At 41.2% G+C, this 18708-nt stretch overlaps 1 protein-coding gene across 1 annotated transcript in view; it reads left to right on the top strand.

Annotated features, from left to right (window-relative positions):
- The window catches only part of LOC104354714 (immunoglobulin lambda-1 light chain-like), a 72738-nt gene that overhangs the window by 45950 nt on the left and 8080 nt on the right, over positions 1-18708 (top strand). Inside the window, 3 exon segments of the mRNA XM_086460791.1 lie at positions 1407-1742; positions 2114-2131; positions 16624-16758. Coding sequence (XP_086316917.1) covers positions 1407-1742; positions 2114-2131; positions 16624-16758 — 489 coding nt within the window.

The following is an 18708-nucleotide window of genomic DNA, read 5'->3' as shown; positions in this document are numbered from 1 at the left end:
TGTGGACAGCAGGACTAGGGAAGTGATCATCCCACTGTACTCAGCACTGGTGAGGCCGCACCTCAAATACTGTGTGCAGTTTTGGGCCCCTCACTACAAGAAAGACATTGAAGTGCTGGAGTGTGTCCAGAGAAGGGCAAGGAAGCTGGCGAAGGGTCTGGAGTACAGGTCTCATGAGGAGCAACTAAGGGAACTGGGGTTGTTTAGCCTGGAGAAGAGGAGGCTGAGGGGAGACCTTATCACTCGCTACAACTACCTGAAAGTAGGTTGTAGTGAGGTGAGGGGCCAGTCTCTTCTCCCAAGTAGCAAGTGACAGGACAAGAGGAAATGGCCTCAAGTTGCAGCAGGGGAGGTTTAGATTGGACATTAGGAAAAATTTCTTTACCAAAAGAGTAGTCAAATGTTGGAACAGGCTGCCCAGGGAGGTGGTGGAGTCACCATCTCTGAAGGTGTTCAAAAAGCGTGTAGATATGGCACTTCGGGACATGGTTTAGTGGGCATGGTAGTATAGGTCAATGGTTGGACCTGATGATCTCAGAGGTCTATTCTTTATGATTCTATGATTTTAATAAAGTATATGGAAAAAAAAAAGATGGATTTTAGGGTCACTGTCTAGTTTCTGAGTAACATCTCATTGCTGCCTTGTACATCCCTTTGACTTTGTGGAAGTCTGTTGTCTTTAGTCTTACATGTAGGTATTAAACACTTTAGGACAGGGACAAATTTTAGTATAGAATCTTGCATCATTTTGGGAAGATGTGTAGTCTAGGATGAGGGCTTCCCATACCTAGAACAAACTAAATAATAAATAACATAAAGAGATATTTCATATTCTTAAAAAAGGATGGCAAGTTAAGACCTAAGGAAAAACTTGTCCCAGGCAGATTCAGGTTAACTGCCTAAAGTGTTCTTCACTTCAGACAGTGAGAAAGATTAGCCCCTTCCTTTCAAGTGACCTCTTAGATGGGGGGGTTCCAAGTAGGGTATCGCACTGCTGCTGCAATAACCATTATGTCTTACTACACTTCCAGGAATGTAACGCAGTCAGTTGAGGATGTTTGTACCTTATAACACAGACTCTTATCTATTAGTACGATATTACAAACACAGGCCTTATAGCAATATTGGGTACTTTTCTGCCTGTTTGCTCAGCTTCTTTTCAGCTTTCCTCTTCTTCTGACAGAGACAATACTAGAAATTCAAACACTTACGCATTTCTGTACCTAGACCTTCTATGTTCCTGTGCAATGAGTGAAGATAAATGCTTTCAGTTTCCTGGTGTCTGCCTATGTAATAGATATTGTCTAATAGACAGGAGTCACACAGCACAAATAAAGCACAGTTTTAAGGGGTTTCTGGTTGAACAGAGTAATGGAGGCTCTGGGCCATATTGCTTTCTGTTTCAGGAAAGAACGATGAAATCATACCTCCAGCTGTGGCCATCTTTTCACCATCAAAGCAAGAGATCCAACAGAAAAGCAAGGCCACACTGGTATGCCTGGCCTCTGGTTTCTACCCTGACCACCTGAATCTGTTCTGGAAGATGAATGGTGCTAAAAGGACAGAAGGGGTGGGGACAGATGAGTTTTCCACACAGAATGGGACTACCTACTCATTGACCAGCCGACTGAGGATCTCAACACAGGAATGGTTCAACCCTTTGAATCGTTTTGAGTGTGTTGCCAATTTTTTGAAGAATGGAACAGTGGAATCAATACACAAATTAATCTATGGTGATGCTGGTGAGTAAAAAATGTGTATCACCATGCTGTACAAACTAGAAATCACAAATCAAAAGGGTGTGGGTTATGATGTGAAAAACATCTATAGCCAACTTCTATACAGGATTATTATGGCACAAATACATATGTAAATATGTACATATTTGCATATGTCTCTTCATATTCCTGGGCATCTATATCTACATTATTGTTATACATCTATAGTTTCTCAAAGGTTTCTTCAGATTTTCATTGAGAAATCTCTTTAGTATTATATCATGTATAGTACAGTAAAATTAATCAGTTAATATATTGTAAACTGAAACTTCTAAAATTTGTGTTCTGTTTGCGTTGAAGAGAAATGTGACATTCAGTTCATTTTTGTCTTTCAGGTTGTGCGCTCACAGAAGGTACGTGTGTGTGTGTCCTCACAGGCAAATATCTGTATGTATTTTAATTCCAGTTTTATTGATGCTGAGCACAAGGTGTGTGAGTTTTCTACTATAAGAATAACTTGTACGCCCTCATCTAGGTGATTTGTATGTTAAATTAAAAAAAAATAATTTGGGAGGGTTGCATGTTTTAGCTCTTCTTTATGATTCCCTTTTGAAATAACAGAAGGAATTGTGGAACCTTCCTATAGAGTGTAATTTGCTCTTTTTATCATCTCCCCCAGTCTTTTATACTGCCTTCTGTTGGGAGGCTGCTTGCTCAACCATGAAAGAAAAAATACATACTCAGCCAAGTGTTACAATATCAAGATTCAAAATCCAGAATTCTGAATATTTCTTAGTATAAAATTCAGAATACTTCCAATTACAAGTCACATTCCCCTCCAAACTGTGAGGATATCCATATTAAAAATTATGTTTCTTTCCTCTATGTATATATATTTACACAGTCTTGTTTTTCACCAACTTCTTTAATGTTTCAGGAATCTTAAGGCTGAACCAAGATCAGGCTGGTGTCTCAATAGTACTACAATTTCTGAAGAGTGAAAAATCTACAAAAATAAAAGTTGTAGATATCATGTTATTCTGGGCTATGTAAAATTTTCCTGATATATCAGCAGCACACACGAGGCCACTGAAAATAATGAGTGAAAAAAATTTGTACCTTGTGATTCAGCTTAATTTGACTTCTTAAGAGGGGATTCACATGAACAGTCTAGTTTTTCAGTAGGTGTGGCAACACAACGGTTAAACAATCCCAATCAGGACATACTTTCTTAGCATGAAGCAAATCTGTGTCTTTCCTAGACTTGCTTTCTCTTTTGGTTCTTTGAATCACAGTGTTCTTTCCCATCCCCTGCCATCTCATGTCAACAGAGCCATTCATTTGGCTCTTGTTCCTTTGTCTCACTTAGCTGAAGATTTCAGGGGGTTTTATTTGATTAAAGCTATATTAGAGCTAGTCTCTTGTGATGATAGAATTCAATACACAAACGATGTTTGATTTGCAGAGTCCTACTTGCGGTATGGAAATTCTCTGAAGCTCACTTACCTCATGCTCTGTGGCAAAGCGTTGCTCTATGCAATTTTGGTGAGCAGTCTGGTGTGGACAGCCAAGGTAGGCTAAGTGTGTCACTTGAAAGTTGAGCTTACTCACTGCTGCAAGGATCAGTGGATACAGACTAAATCTGTTCTCAGCTGTGGGGTTGTTCTCCATGTGTTCTACCAGATTTTGGGCAGGCCAGTTTGAAAAATAATAAGTGATGTATTTTCAATTACTGTTTTTCCAGAACTCAAATAAAATCAATTTTATCTAGCAGAGATATTCTTCTCAAAATACTCTTTAAACATGTGGGAAAAGATGAGAATTAACTTCTCCAGAAAGTAAAGGGAAATACCAGATATATCATATCTTTCTGTAAGCATTGAAATGGGAATCATGCCTGCAGTGAAAGTAATAAGCAGGGGTTTTGAGGAGATACATAGGATAAATCTGAACAGATTTACAAAGATTTAGAAAGAACAATGGGATAAATCTGAACAAATGGGAGAAGTTTAACTAACTACCAGGAAATACTTTTTAGCATTAAGTTTCTCATATGGCTGAAAGATATTCCCAGTGAGAGTAGTGGAAGCCTCAGCACTTGTTCCTCTAAAAGCTGGACTAGGAAATTAAAAGTAACCTTCAGGGTGGCTATGAACACAAACTCAATTATGGTTTTTTGTCCTTTTTCAAGGATAGTAGAGGGAGTAGATTTGTACTTTACTTGATCACAATCATAGAATCACAGAATAGTTTGCTTTGGAAAGGACCTTTAAAGATCATCTGGTCCAACACATGTGCCATAAGCAGAGACATCTTTCACTAGATCAGGTTGCTCAAAGGCCTCTCCAATCTAGCTTTGAACACTTCCAATGATGGGGCATCCACAACTTCTCTGGGCAACCAAGTGTCTCACCACCCTCATCATAACAAATTTCTTCCTTATAGCTAAGCTAAAGCTACTCTGTAACAGTTTAAAACCATTGCTCCTAGTCCTGTCACTACAGGCCCTGGTAACAACTCTATCTTTCTTACAAACCCCCTTGTATTTTGAAAGGCTGCAAGAAGGTCTCCCCAGAGGCTTCTCTTTTCTAGGCTGAACAACCCCAACTCTCTCAGCCTTTCTTGATAAGAGAGATGTTCCAGCCCTCTGAACGTTTTTGTGGCCCTTTTCTGGACCATCTTTAACAGGTCCATGTCTTTCTTGTGCTGTGGACCCCCAGAACTGGATGCAGTACTCCAGGTGGGGTCATACGAGAGCAGAGTAGAAGGGGCAGAATCACCTCCCTTGACCTGGTGGCCATGCTTCTTTTGATGCAGCCCAGGATACAATTTGCTGTCTGGACTGCAAGTACACATGAATGGCTGGCATAAAATTTTTCATCCACCAATATCTCCAAGTCCTTCTCACAGGGCTGGTCTCAAGCCATCCATCCGCCAGTCTGTACTGATCCTGGTGATTGCCTCAACCCAGCTGCAGAACCTTGAATTTGGCCTTATTGAACTTCCCGATATTCACATGGGCCCACTCCTCAAGCCTGTCCAGGTCCCTCTGGATGGCACCCCTTCCCTCAAGTATATCAAATGCATTGCTCAGGTTGCTGTCATCTTCAAACTTGATGAGGATGCATTCAATGCCAATATCAATGACACACTGTGGAAGGTATTAAATGGTATTGCTCCCAGTATGGACCCTTGAGGGAAACCACTCCTTACTGTTTTCCACTTGGACATTGAGCCGTTGGCTGTAACTCTTTGGTCACTGTCATCCAGCCAATTCCTTACCCATGTAACAGTCCATCCATTAAACCTCTTTCCAATTTAGCGACAAGAATGTTGTGGGGGACCATATCAAAGACCTTACAGAAGTCGAGGTACATAACATCTGTATCTCTTCTCTTGTCCACCTATGCAGTCACTCCATTATAGAAGACCACCAGATTAGTCATCTAACACACAAAGTTGTGTGTAAAGATATTAGTTCAGTATGTAAGTAAATAATTTGTACAGGTTAAGACACTTCATTGGGACAAAAAGGGGAGAAAGCATGGAGATACAACACAGTCATTTCTGTTAATACCCTTGGGAGACACAGCAGTTGGGACATTGATAAATATGGTCTATTTTTTCCTAGTTTATTGTGTTTGTTCCTTTTCCTGGGTGGTTTTTTTTTTATTATTATTATTTGTTTATTCAATTTTGTTTTCAATTAGGCTGGTGGCAAGTGTCTAAACTTCATGGAAAATAAATGAAGAGTCCTCTTCATCACGTCAGCAAGAACACAGCAAATTATACTTTCTACATTTCTACAGCAAAGGATCTATGCTTCTGTCTAAGAACTTCTGAATATTATTTCTTCATGATTATCTGTCCCACTCCTGTTCTTTCCACTTTTTTGTAATTGGGACTGGGTTTTCCCTGTACTTCTGTACTATATTGTATCGTATCGTAGCATATTGTGTCGTATCATATTGTATAGTATCTTTAAAACTAACACCTTAATGCTTAGAGGCTGAGAACCCAGCTCCTTGAATTAGGAATAAAGTTTTAGCTTCTTTTCCATTCAGAAACATGAGCTGTTGTTTTTATAGTTTTGTCTTTTGTTGCAAAAGTTGTGTCCTACAGCACAACTTCCAGTGGTGTGTAGTATCATAAGTACCTTACATCAAAGAACATTCACTGACAATCCTTATAGGAATAGCTTATCTGTTATACAAACAGTAGAAGGCTCATCCAGTACTTACTTAAACTGTGTAGCAACAACTGGAGTGGGGCTGCAGGCTTCAGAGGGTTGCACAGTCCAGTACTAGCAACTGGGAGAGTGAGCATCCAGGGACAGTTAGCAAGCAGACTGCATGCTTAAGGCAAGTTTCTGGGCGTCCCATAAAGTATAAGTGTGGGTCCCAGTGTGGGTGTGTGAGGTAACTGGAAGACTGGGGAGTCTGGGGTCAGTTGCTGTGTAGATTGAGTGTCTAAGGCCTGTTACTGGAAGCCAGCATGCGTACGCATGTGTGTGCACGTGTGCACAAAGTGGTGAATGAGGGTCTGTATCTGTGAGTGTGAGGGGCTGCAGGCCTCAGAAGATCATACATCCAGGTATGTTAGTGCCATCTGTGTTTGCATAAGTGTTTCTGTCTCTATTGATTTGTGTGGCTGGCTGCATGTGTATGTATATTTGTATGGTGTATGTGTTTGTATGCCTATTGGGAATACATACTCAGCCTTGCTAGTGGGTGGACCTAGGGAAAGGGAGTTGCAGCAACCTTGCCACTATTGGGCTATTGGATTCAGTAACCCCAAATAAAATAATTAGAACTTATGATTCACTCTAGCCATCAGAGTTATTTAGATGGACAGTGGTACATCTTGTCAGCATCAGGAAAAACAGACTTTCTGTGTTTCGTCCCAACCTTGTCAATAGCTTTTGAGCCACAGAAGTTCAGAATCTGCAAAGATGTGTCCAATCTTAGACTAAATAAAGAAAAGAAAAATGGGGGTGGAGGACAAAAGGGGGATCCTGTGGTTTTATAGTTACAAATTTACTAGGTGTAGAGGAAGGAAAAAACTATGTCTTTAGGTTTTTTTGGTATTGTCTGCAATAGCATGCATATTGCCAGCTGGGAAGTATGGAAGCATCTACACACCAGCACAGCTCCCCCATTCGTTTATTATGAAATCTAATGCCCACTGCTGTTACAGAATAGCCTCACTGCTGCCTTTCTCATCATAGAAGCCAAGTACTAAATAGGCCATGAAGATTGAGTTGCCCTTTTGCTCATAGTACAGAAGCTAAAAAAAAGGTTAATCCAATTAAATGAAGTATAGACACTTATTTGACAAAAAAGAATTTATATATTTCAGAGGTGGGATAAAAGAAAATATATTTTTTAACTTCTATACAAAAAGAAACACTGGCAGGACATGTATGAACAGCATTCCATCTATTGTGTATTCCTGCTTACCACTCACAAGGCTCTTCAGAGTGTCCTTTTGTACTTTTGCCCACATCCACCCTGCTATGTGATTGGGGTGATCCCAGTGTTTTTATATTGCTAGAGGATAAACACACTGTTCTACTGCATCCAGCACTGGATAAGGATGTGAGATGAGGTTATTATGTGAGAGATGCAGGAAGGCTGTGAAAATGGAAGTTTGACCACTATCAAAAGATAACCCTGAGGAAATGATCCAACCACTCCAGATTACAGAATAGCTACAAGTAGTATGAAAATGCATCTCTCCTTTATTGTCTACAACCAATGGAGTCTTGCAAAAGAATAAACTGTGTAAACGCATCCTTTTCTTGGAAAAAAAGAAACTATGAGCAGACCTCAGGCTGACAGCAGCTGACATCCACAAGCCAAGGCCTATAACAAAACCACTTTGGAAAATAATTTCAAAGCTACCATTTTCATGAGCTCATGTATCTGTAAAAGTGCCAGAAAGTCATTAAATTATCATCTTGATATCTTGTATATTGCACATCAAAAACTTCACATAATTATTTTTACTTTGCATTAAGATAATAAATAAAGTAATGATGGGAAAACGTCAAAAAGTGAAGAAATCACCTCCTTTCTTTGTAATTTGTTGCAGTAGTTGAGCACCTCCACTCTTGAGTAATTCTGCCTTATTTCAGTCAGGAGATACTTGTTAGAATCATAGAATCATAGAATCATTTATGTTGGAAAAGACATTTAAGATCACCAAATCCAACCTTAAACTGCCAAGTCCACCACTAAACCGTGTCCCTAAGAGCTTTATCTACATGTCTTTTAAATACCTCCAGGGACGGTGACTCAACCACTTCCCTGGACAGCCTGTTCCAATGCTTGATAACCCTTCTGGTGAAGAAATCTTTGCTTGTTTCCAATCTAAACCTTCCCTGGTGCAACTTGAAGCCATTTCCTCTTGTCTTATCGCTTGTTACTTGGGAGAAGAGACTGACACTATTGCTTGATTTTGCATCCAAAGCTTTCACAAATCATTCCTGCTACATATCATGTCTGAAACTCATATTGAATGGCTTCTTCAGCATGCCTGCTAAGTCTTTCTGAGGGATACCATCCTGTGCTGAGGCCCCTCATCATTCTGTAGGTTTGGGTTCTGTTTCTTTGTTTAGGCATTATTAGTTATGTATGTACTGCTGAGAAATATCACAAGAAGTATCAAGGGCCAGTGGGGAAGGCAAACCAGGAATCAAGGGCGAGAACAACTCAAGTAGTGCATCCACTAATCAGGCCAGGGTCCCACAGCACCTGAACACAGTAAGCAGAGAAGGATGCAGGGTTCATCAACAATCCCAAGCAAGGCAAGCAGTGAAACAGCTCCAGGATATACTCAAGAAGTCCAATCAGGAGCAAAAGAAGACTGGACTGTAGTCCAGAGACAGGACTGAAAAGAAGGCTACAATGTGGATTCACAGAACAGTTAAAGTTGTACATTTGGAGGGGGAAAAATATGACATTAATGTCAGAAAATGCAGTTACTTAGAGAAGACTTAGCTGAAAAGTAAAATCACTGAGCAGAATTGGTTCTGTTCTAGCTCAAACCAGGACATACCACCCCTTATTCCATACGATTTATGTCATACCCATCACTAGTTTATGATTTGTCTTTCTACACAGAAGTTTATTAAGTTCATTTAGTTCATGATTGTGGGTTTCCATCTATCATAGCAGTCTCTCAGGGTAGGAAAGATGGTATGAAATTCATCACAGTTCATGCCCATGGGTTGCAGATCCACCTTGAGGAATTTACTTGACATCACTCAATGAAGCTAGCTCCAGTCACCAGCACTACGTTATCCTGAAAGACACTTACTGAACACTGTTAGTATTATATAGCAATTAACATCATACAGCTCAGAATCAAGTATTCTCACCTAAAGTTAAATTCCCTTGAGGTACTGATTGGACTTCACCATCCTTCATCATTACCCACTGTGGAGGATCTCAGCTGGACTGAGGCCCCTGAACAGGACAACTTTGACCTTGAGAGGATTCCAGTCTACCCGTGAGAGAACAGACAGAAGCAAGAAGAGCTGGAGCTGCAAGATAAGCAAGTCCTGAGAAAGCGTCGACTACAAGACAAGGCGTACATGTCCTTTTGGCAGAATGCATGATCACGTGTACGGAAATAAAACAGTATATAAGACGCAGCGGAATGTTCAATAAATGGCTTTTGCTCAAAACCATATTGGTTGGAAGGCAGAGTCCGTCCTTGCACGACTACAACCCACCAAGCGCATCCAGGTCCTTGAGCAAAAGTAATCCCACGAATAGGTTTGCCTTCACCTGAACCAGGGAGTACCCACATAGTTTTTCCCAACAAATTCCTTTTTACACCACAAGGACTTTATTGCCTTCTACCATATGTAAAAGGTCTGACTGAGGAGGACTGGCTCAATTGATGGATCCCTGGTGTTAACTAACCAGGTGGCTTGCACTAAATGTTTGTCCCAGTTTTTAAATGTTCCACCACCCATTGCTTTCAGAGTAGCTTTTAACAGTGCATTATATAATTTTATTTTTCCCAAGACTGGTGCATGATAGGGGATATGATATACTTACTTGATGCTGTGTTCTTTGGTCTATAAGATTGTTTTTGAAATAAGACCCATTCTCCAACTCAATTCTTTGTGAAGTACCATGTCACCACAAGATTTGCTTTTCAAGGCGCAGAGTAATGTTCTGGGCAGTGGCATGAGGCACTGGATATGTTTCCAGTCCTCTGGTGCTTGCTTCCACCATTGTAGCATTTAGCACTTACACTTTGAGGGATTGTGACATAATCGATCTGCCAGGCGTCTCCATATTTATATTTAAAATACTGTCCCCCATTCCACAAAGGTTTCAACTGTTTAACTGGCTTGATCGTGGTGCATGTTTCACAATTGTGGATAACCTGCACAATAGCATCCATAGTTAAATCCACTCCTTGGTCATGAGACCACTTGTATGTTCCATCTCTTCCCTGATGTCCTGAAGTGTCATGGGCCCACCAAGCTAAAAATAGTTTACCCTTATATTCCCAGTCTAAGCCGGTTTGGAACACTTCAGCAGCCTGATCCACTCACTGATTGTTTTGACGCTCGAGTGGTCCAACTTTTAGGTACGTTGGCATCTACACGAGGTACGTTTACAACTAGTTTCTCTAGCCGGGCAACAATATCTTCTCACAATGTGGCAGCACAAATTGATCTACCTCTGTGCTGCTGGTTACTCTGCTTCCACTGCTTTAACCACCACCACAATGCATTTTCTTCTCATTCAGCAATGTCTAAAACCAGCTGGATGGCTTTTACCTCTGCAAATTGACTCAATTCATCTTCTCCCTCAGCTGCTTCTGCAACTCATCATGTAGGGCTTCACACAGCAGCTTTCCACCTCTGTTGATTTCCTGCAAGACGGAAAGATCAGTAAATAAGGCATATTGTTTTTCATTATCTGGTAGTTGATTATGTTGTGGGGCCTCTGCAGCACACATTACCACTTCTTCTGGTGGCATTCTAAAGTCTTTACCTTCTGGCCAATTCCTGCATGATTGAGATTTCCTATTCAGGCCCACTGTGTGATTAATGTGACCCATTTATTCCATGTAATACTGATGACATGAGGAATAGAAGAAACCTTACTCTTGAACATCCAGCCCAGTACTGGTAATCATGGCACCAGGAGGATCTGTGCTTCAGTCCCAATCACTTCCAAAGCAGCTCTAACTCCTTTCTATGCTACCAATATTTCTTTTTCAGTTGGAGTATAGTTGGCCTTGGACCCTTTGCATCCCCAACTCCAAAATATTGGGGGTCAACCTTGAATCTGCCCTGGTGCTTTCTGCGGAGGCTCCAGGTAGGACTGTTGTCCCACAAGCAGGATCTGGTACCCAGTGTGCAAAATGCCAATATACACACAGAGTCGAGGTATTTTATTTCATTGATGCGCATCACTGTGTGTCTGTCCCAAGACAGCACACCTGGCCTCAGAGTTTCCCACAATTATACACTAAACTAACACATAATTCATAATTTCCTTCAATGATTGGTTCTTCTTCCTCTCTTCTAATGCAAATTAGTGCGCAGTCTCTGTCTTCTTCTTTTATTGTCCTTTTTGAGTAGGTGATATAATTTGCCTAGGTGGTCAGTGAGTTGGTGGTTGTGATCTCCTCTTGCCAGAATTACCTTTTACCTCCTTCTTCTCTAATCTTGGCAGTCCCAGGCAGTTCTTCATGGTTCGCTGGCCAAACCACAATCCGTCACCCTTTCTGACAGAGCCATATTGACTAATAGCTAGTTCCTAAATCTAGTCTTAAATCATGTTGCTGTTTAAACACAATTGGATCAAGACAATACAAAGGACTCTTAGCAGCTTCCCAGTTGCCTCTATCACATTTTACATTTCATTAATATCAATGATAACAGGACTTTTATCCCCAGATGCAGTACAGAGTATGTTTTTAATATCCTGTCCTATTTGGACTGGCCTACGGGATACTGCATGTGCAACCTCTCGTTTGATTTGCTCAAAAGCCTGTTGTTGTTCAGGGCCCCAGTTAAAATATTTTTTCTTTCGAGTCACTTCATAGAGAGGTCTTACAATCTGCCTTTAACTGGGAATATGCATTCTCCAGAAACCCCCAACACCTAAGAAGGCTTGTGTTTCCTTTTTGTTAGTTGGTGGCGACATTGCTGTTATTTTGTTAATCACATCCATTCAGGCGAAGAAAAGGATCTATATCTCCCTCCTAGACAGTTTCTCATACAGTTTTGCAACTTCCTTAACCATTTTCTTAGCCACAGCTGAGGTGTAGGCCTGTAGGGGATGAGAGAGACTGTCTTCATATTGTTGTACTTTGTTAGCCACTTCATTCACAGTTGGTGTCCCAGCACCTCTGCCCCAGATCATTGTTGACAATGTGTGGGGAATATATCAATGGTGCACTCTGCACAAACTTCTGCAACGTATGTCACTTGCATAGCGTTTCATCAGCATCTACAATTACTTGTCCGTCACTATAAATCACCTGTCACACAGCTAATTCTCTCAGATACTTAATACCTTTTTACATTGTGGTACATTTGCTCGGGCAGCATTCAGTTTTGTCCTTACAGGGATATCTGCTCTGTATAGCTGATGAGCTGCCTCCAGAGGCTGAGAGTGGTTTTCTTTCCCACAAGTGCCTTGTCAACACCTCTGTCTCTGGCCAGGGATCCCAACTGCCTGGTTTCTCTAGCATTCAAGTCTATGGTATCAGTCCCATTATCACAACATCGAAGCAACCAGGTGATAAGTGGCTCACTTTCATGTCAGCTACAGTCCTTTCTCACATTTTGCAACTCCTTCATAGGTAAGATTTTGACAATTACCTCTGATTCTAACTCCTGCCCCTCCGATGGTTCTGCTTGAGAAGGTTTTTCTTGAGAAGTTTTTACTTGATAAGGACCCTTGTCCAAATCTTCATCATCTCTCATTGGATGATCGGACTTTTTAAGGTATTTTTTTCCCAGTCACAGGGGCATCATCCTTCACCTCTGATTCCAGCTGCAACTCCTCTGATAGTTTACATTGAGAAAGACCCACTCATGGCTTGGCTTGAGAAGGACATTCTCCCAGATCTTCCTCATCCTTCACCTGGCTGGACGCAGGGCCTCTCTAATTTCAAGGACAGTACCCACTATTGACTGTGCAGTTTATGGGGTTTATGTGGTTTACAGGTTTTATCAGGTTTGTAGTGTTTACGAGGTTTGTGGGGTCATCTTGTCCACCCACCCTGCTCAAGCAGGGCCATCCAGAGCCAATTGTCCAGGACCCAGGCAACTTTTAATTGGATGGAAATTCCACAAGCTCTCTGGATAACCTGCTCCAGTCCTTAGTTGCTCTTACAGTAAAAAAGTGTTTCCCTGTGTTCAGAAGGAACCTTCTGTGTTTCAGTTTGTGCCCTTTGCCTCTGGAACTCTCACTAAGCACCACTGAAAAGAGCCTGGCTCTGTCTTCTTTGCATCCTCCCTTCCAACTACTTTGCACATTCATGAAATCCCTGGAAGCCTTCTCTCCAGGCTGAACAGGTCCAGCTCTCACAGCCTCTCCTCATATGAGACATACTCCAGTCTCTTAATCTTCTTTGTGGCCCTTTGCTGGATTCTCTCCAGTGTGTTCATGTCTCTCTTGTACTGCGGAGCTCAGAACTCAACACAGGACTCCAAGTGTGGCCCCACCAGAGCTGAGTAGAAGGGGAGGATCACTTCCCTTGAACTGCTGGCAACACTCCACCTAGTGCAGCCCAAGATACCATGAGGTTTCTTTGCACAAAGGCACAATGCTATCACATGGACTCATGGTTCACAGTCTATCCAAGACATAGGACCAAAGACATGACTAGTGACAAGCTATGGGGATATGAGGTGTCCACCCAGAAGACAAGCTACCTACAACATAGGTACAAGGCCCATTCAGGAGGCAGGATCAGTCACAGGGCTGTACACCTACTACATAGATCAGGAAAGAACTGAAGGCCCAGGTCTAAGCTTAAATGGACATCCTCTGCCAATAGGCAGAGGGTGGAGATCCCAGATGAGTGTGTTTGGGGGCATTAATACCTACAGGCACATTCAGGCCCTAACAGAAATTATCACAGAGTGAAACCTGCCTGAAAGTACCGCTCAGATAGAGTGAGACTTTGACTACATCTCTCCTGTTCTCACTCGTTAGGTGATTCCAAGATGTGCTGAGAAACAAAGCATAGATCACTGGAGGCCTACCTGAGAGATCCAGACTACATCCGTCAAAACTGTTAAAAACTTTACATCCTTGTTACACACAGTGAGAGGAGGTGATTGTCACCCAGGTAACAAATGCTAATTGGCTTCAGATATGAAGAAAGTCAAAGACATCAACCTGGTAAGGCATGACTAGGAAGGCCAATGTTGGCTTATGCCAACTATCTAAGTTAGAGAAATATTTGAGACAAGAGCTCCTTCAGACAAACACATTAATGACCGTCCAACACTGTAGAACACCGAGCCTGAGGTCCATATTGAAATCTAGGTGATCAGCCTGGACTTAGGTTGAAGTAAGTGTCCTGTTCACCTGAGTCCGGGGTGCTGGCCACATCCCCACTGGAGGGTTTGATTGGTGTGTTTACTGTGCAGTGTGTGTGTGCACATGCCAGAAATTTTAGAATAGGTATTGCTATCTACTCACTATACCCAACCCACTTAGTAAATACATTTTACTAAGTCATCGAGTCGTGTTTTCTGCTTATGGCTACCTCACCCCTAAATCATCGCATGACAACAACTCTCCCTTGTTGGTGCACCTGTGCTGTTAAACTTCCTACTAGTATTCAGCTTCTGCATGACATGCTCATACTCATGTCAGTGTCTCTCCAGTTTTCAGCATGTTACAGCCACCTCCCCTTCCTGTTTCTCATCAGATATAAATACAACATTGGCTTGGTGAATGGTAGTGAGTCACAGGAGACAAATAGCACAGTACAATTCTGCATAGAAGCACTTTTATCTTTCCAGATGTCTCTGCAATCAGAGACATTCAACACACACAAGACCATCTATTTTCTAAAGTTTAGTCTGTATAAGCAGAGACTTGCATTTTCAAAAGTTGGTCCTCAACCACTAGTGGTGGAGCTGAAGGAAGCACTGGTTTTGTTTGAAGCTCAGCCATTGCAGGGACACTGGTAAAACAGTGATGCATTCCTTTGGGAGACCTTTACAAAAAACTCCCCGAGAACAGGTAAACTCTGAAGCTTGCTCTGAGATCATACTCCTGAGGAGTACGTCCAGCAAGAACAGGTGGTCAAAACACAGAGAATCGTCTCCTCCTGATATCCAGAAGTCACCCACATAAAAAAACCTTTTTGCCCTGTAACTAAATCGTGGCAGCATTCCTGGTTGTCTTCACATGGGAGGATTTCTAGTCTAGATTTCATTACAGATTGTCTGTGTAGAAGTACATTTTGCTTAGCCCATCACCATTCTATACATATTTCCACCGTTACAAGACAGTCTCAAGCAGGTCATCCTCTGAACAGAAATTAGCAGGTTTGTGGTCATTAATGAAAAGCCACATGCCAACCATATTCTCCCACATGTGGCCTTGGAAGATTCTGTCTGGTTGAGGGATGAAGAGAAATTAATACAGTATCAACATAAGAAAAAAGCAGTAATTTCAACAGGTGTATAAACACTCTTCTTGCTAGAAGAAAGCACCATGTCAAGTAAGTGACTTCTAGGAAGGAGGCTACAAGAAGGTCTACTATATCTACTCTCCCACTCCCATATTATCCTTTTGAAAACATATCCAACAGGATACTGCTTTGGATGTTTCAGACATAAAGCGGATAAGGAGATAGTGAAATGAGTCTGAGAAAGAAAATCAGGAAAAACTATAAATGCTGATGTGGGAGATAATTCTGTAAAGTCATCCAATGAGGGTGTAAGAAAAGATAAATGTGAATAATCTGAATTAAAGAAGGTATACCACAGAATGTTTCTGTAGCAGGGGAAATATTCATACATAATGCACACACAGAACTCAAAAATTCAAGCATTTTTATTTTCAGACACAGTTGAACAGACTTTTGGCAAGAGGAATTATTGTTTAGCATTTAACCCTGTTTTATTCTGATCTCAATTATTTTCTGTGTTGCCATGAGCTTATGCAAGGAACTATACCTCTCCTATGAGGAAAGGCTGAGAGGGTTGGGATTGTTCAGCCTGGAGAAGAGAAGCCTTCAGGGAGACCTTATTGCAGCTTTCCAGTACTTAAAGGGGGCCTATAAGAAAGATGGGGGCAATCTTTTTAGCAGGGCCTGTTGTGATAGCACAAGGTGTAATGCTTTTACATGTGCTACCCTAAGGATAGTAGATTTAGACTGGATACAAGGAAGAAATTTTTTATGATGAGGATGGTGAAACACTGGAACAGGCTGCCCAGAAAGATGGTGGAAGCCCCATCCCTGGAAACATTCAAGGTCAGGTTGGATGGGCCTCTGAGCAACCTGATCTAGCTAAAGATGTCCCTGCTTACTGCAGGGGGGGTTGGGCTAGATGACTTTTAAAGGTCCCTTCCAACTCAAACTATTCTATGATTCTCTGATTCTGTATTCCCATGAGAAAGACTCCAAACCTAATTTCATTTGTTGTCCCCAACTTCTCATTCTTCAGACCAATTCCTAATCAATCATACCGAGGTGAATGTGAAAAGTCTAATACAATTACAAGTTAACATGATATTTCAGTTAAGGGTATACAAGTTGTAACTTGTACACTGAACAAGTTCTCCTAATCAGCACAATGAAAAGAAAAAAAAGTCCTTGTCTACTAAAGTTTTCTAAGAAAATGTTTGTTTTCTCTGTTGTTTTTCTATTTACTGCTTTCACCCTTACTTTTCAGAAAACTGACAGAGAAGTCCTAAAGCTGGGAAGTTTGTATATATCATGCTTATTTTCAAGAGTGTTTTGTATGGGATGTTTGTGATGGAGCTGATGCTTAGGTCCAAGGAAAGGAACAGAGTTCTATTCTGTACATGTTTGTCCTGACTCATTCTAACTGTATAGGAGACCACTTTGGACAAAATGATGTCTTAAAATTGATATTTATATCAATCCACTTCTCTAAAATTATATTGTGTGTCTCATAATTTTCAAGAGAACAAGCTAGTGAGAATGAAGGGGAGGGTATTAGAGAAAAAGGGGGAGAGAACTCCAGGGAGATATTGCACAAAAGAATGAATGAAGTACTATCAAAATGCATGGTCTTTTTAAAGAAAAGAGTAAACCGGAAAATTCATGAAGACTAAGAAAATAAGAAAAACAAGAAAGGCTAAGAAAAGCAAAGGAGGAAAGAAAAAAGTATGCAACTCAGAAAAAGAGAAGAGAATCTAATCTGTGGGTGAGGATGAAGGGGAACCAGAGTGTGTTTCTTTAAAGCTGTGTTTGTAAGCACCATTTCTGTGCAGCATAAACTGTAAAACCAAAGGATTGCTAATACTGGAGAGTGTTTCTGGAAATCTTTCATCTGCTTTGCATCTCATTAAGCTACTACCTTATGGCACAAGTTAAACAATTGTTAATTCAGAGGTAGTTCACTTGGGAACAAATGCAGGACAGAGTCACACCTTTTATGTATAGATGTATCCTAAATAGAGGTAGGAATAATGGATGCCAAGATAGAGGATTGCTTGTGGAGCTTTGGAAACAAAATATCTGGGAATGCAATAGCAAGGCAGAAGGAGCAGGAAGCATAGAGCAGAGACCCTAAAGTGATCTTCCGTCTATCGTAGCCAGGGTCTTCAACAGAAGGGGAAATATCTCTGAAGGCCTCAGCAGAAAACAGTACCTCAGAATCAGAGAAGATGACATGCCAAAATGTGCTTGAAAATACCTCTTTAAGGGAACAGAAGTTGAATTTTCGCAAAACAGGATGCGGTTTGACATTTACTCAAAAAATCGTTTTGATAACGCAACAGCCTCTCTTACCACAACACCGCCTCAGACTCTCAGGATGAGGCACAGGGTGCAGCTCTCTGTTCACCGTATTAGAGTTGGACAGAAATAGTGTCACATACAGGTCTTATGAAAGCTGGTGAGGTTTTTGCCTCATGTTATCACACAATCTTCTTGTTATTGAAGTCTGCAGATGGGTTTTGCATGCACAGCTGCTGTTTCTGTTGTGCAACACGGAAAAAACAAAAGACTTAGAGGTTGTGGGGAGTTGCTGACCTGCTTTTACAAATCATAAAAAACCTCATGCTTTTTCTACATATCTCAAAACAGCAAAGCAAGATGATAAAAATCATATACCTGTAGACAAATTTTGGTGGAAGGGGACTTCTGGAGGTCTCTCATTCTAAATTGCTGTTCAAAACAGGGCTAACTCGAAAGCTAGATCATGTAGCACAGAGATGATTTCTGAGTATCTTAAAGGACAGAGATTTGACAAGCTGTCAGAGAAATCTGTTCCAGCGCTGAAGCACCCTCAAGAGGAAGTATTTTTTCGTTATATCTAATCAAAGTTAATCTTGCTGCAGCTCGGAGTGGCTGCCACTATACCCCTCTAAGACTCCAACTGTATTTAGGCAGTTGGAGTTATGCAATTAGCCTTCTCCTCTCCAAGATGAACAAAATCAATTCCCTCAGTCTCTTTTCTCATGTTTCTGCTCCAGTCCCCTGATCATCTTAGTGACTCTCTGCTGGATTCTCTACAATTTGTTGATATCTCTCTTTTACTGGGACTGGGGCAGGATAGGGGTGTGTATGGACAACAGAGGTAGTATTCCAAATACAGCCTCAAAAGTGCTTCAACATGCTAACCACATTCTTGCTAATGCAACCAAAAATGTAATTAGCCTTCATTGCTGAAAGGGCTTGCTACTTATTCATGTTCAAACGCTTTCCTGCAAAGCTGCTCTCTAGCCAACTGCCTGATATTCAAAGGACTCAGATAAAGGTTCTTTCACCTTTTCCCCAGGGGATGTGC

The sequence above is a fragment of the Leptosomus discolor genome, chromosome 1 (genome assembly GCF_034619465.1).
Source record: "Leptosomus discolor isolate bLepDis1 chromosome 1, bLepDis1.hap2, whole genome shotgun sequence".
Lineage (NCBI taxonomy): Eukaryota > Metazoa > Chordata > Aves > Leptosomiformes > Leptosomidae > Leptosomus > Leptosomus discolor.
The sequence above is the reverse complement of the archived record's forward strand: the minus strand, read 5'-3'. Positions and strand labels throughout refer to the sequence as shown.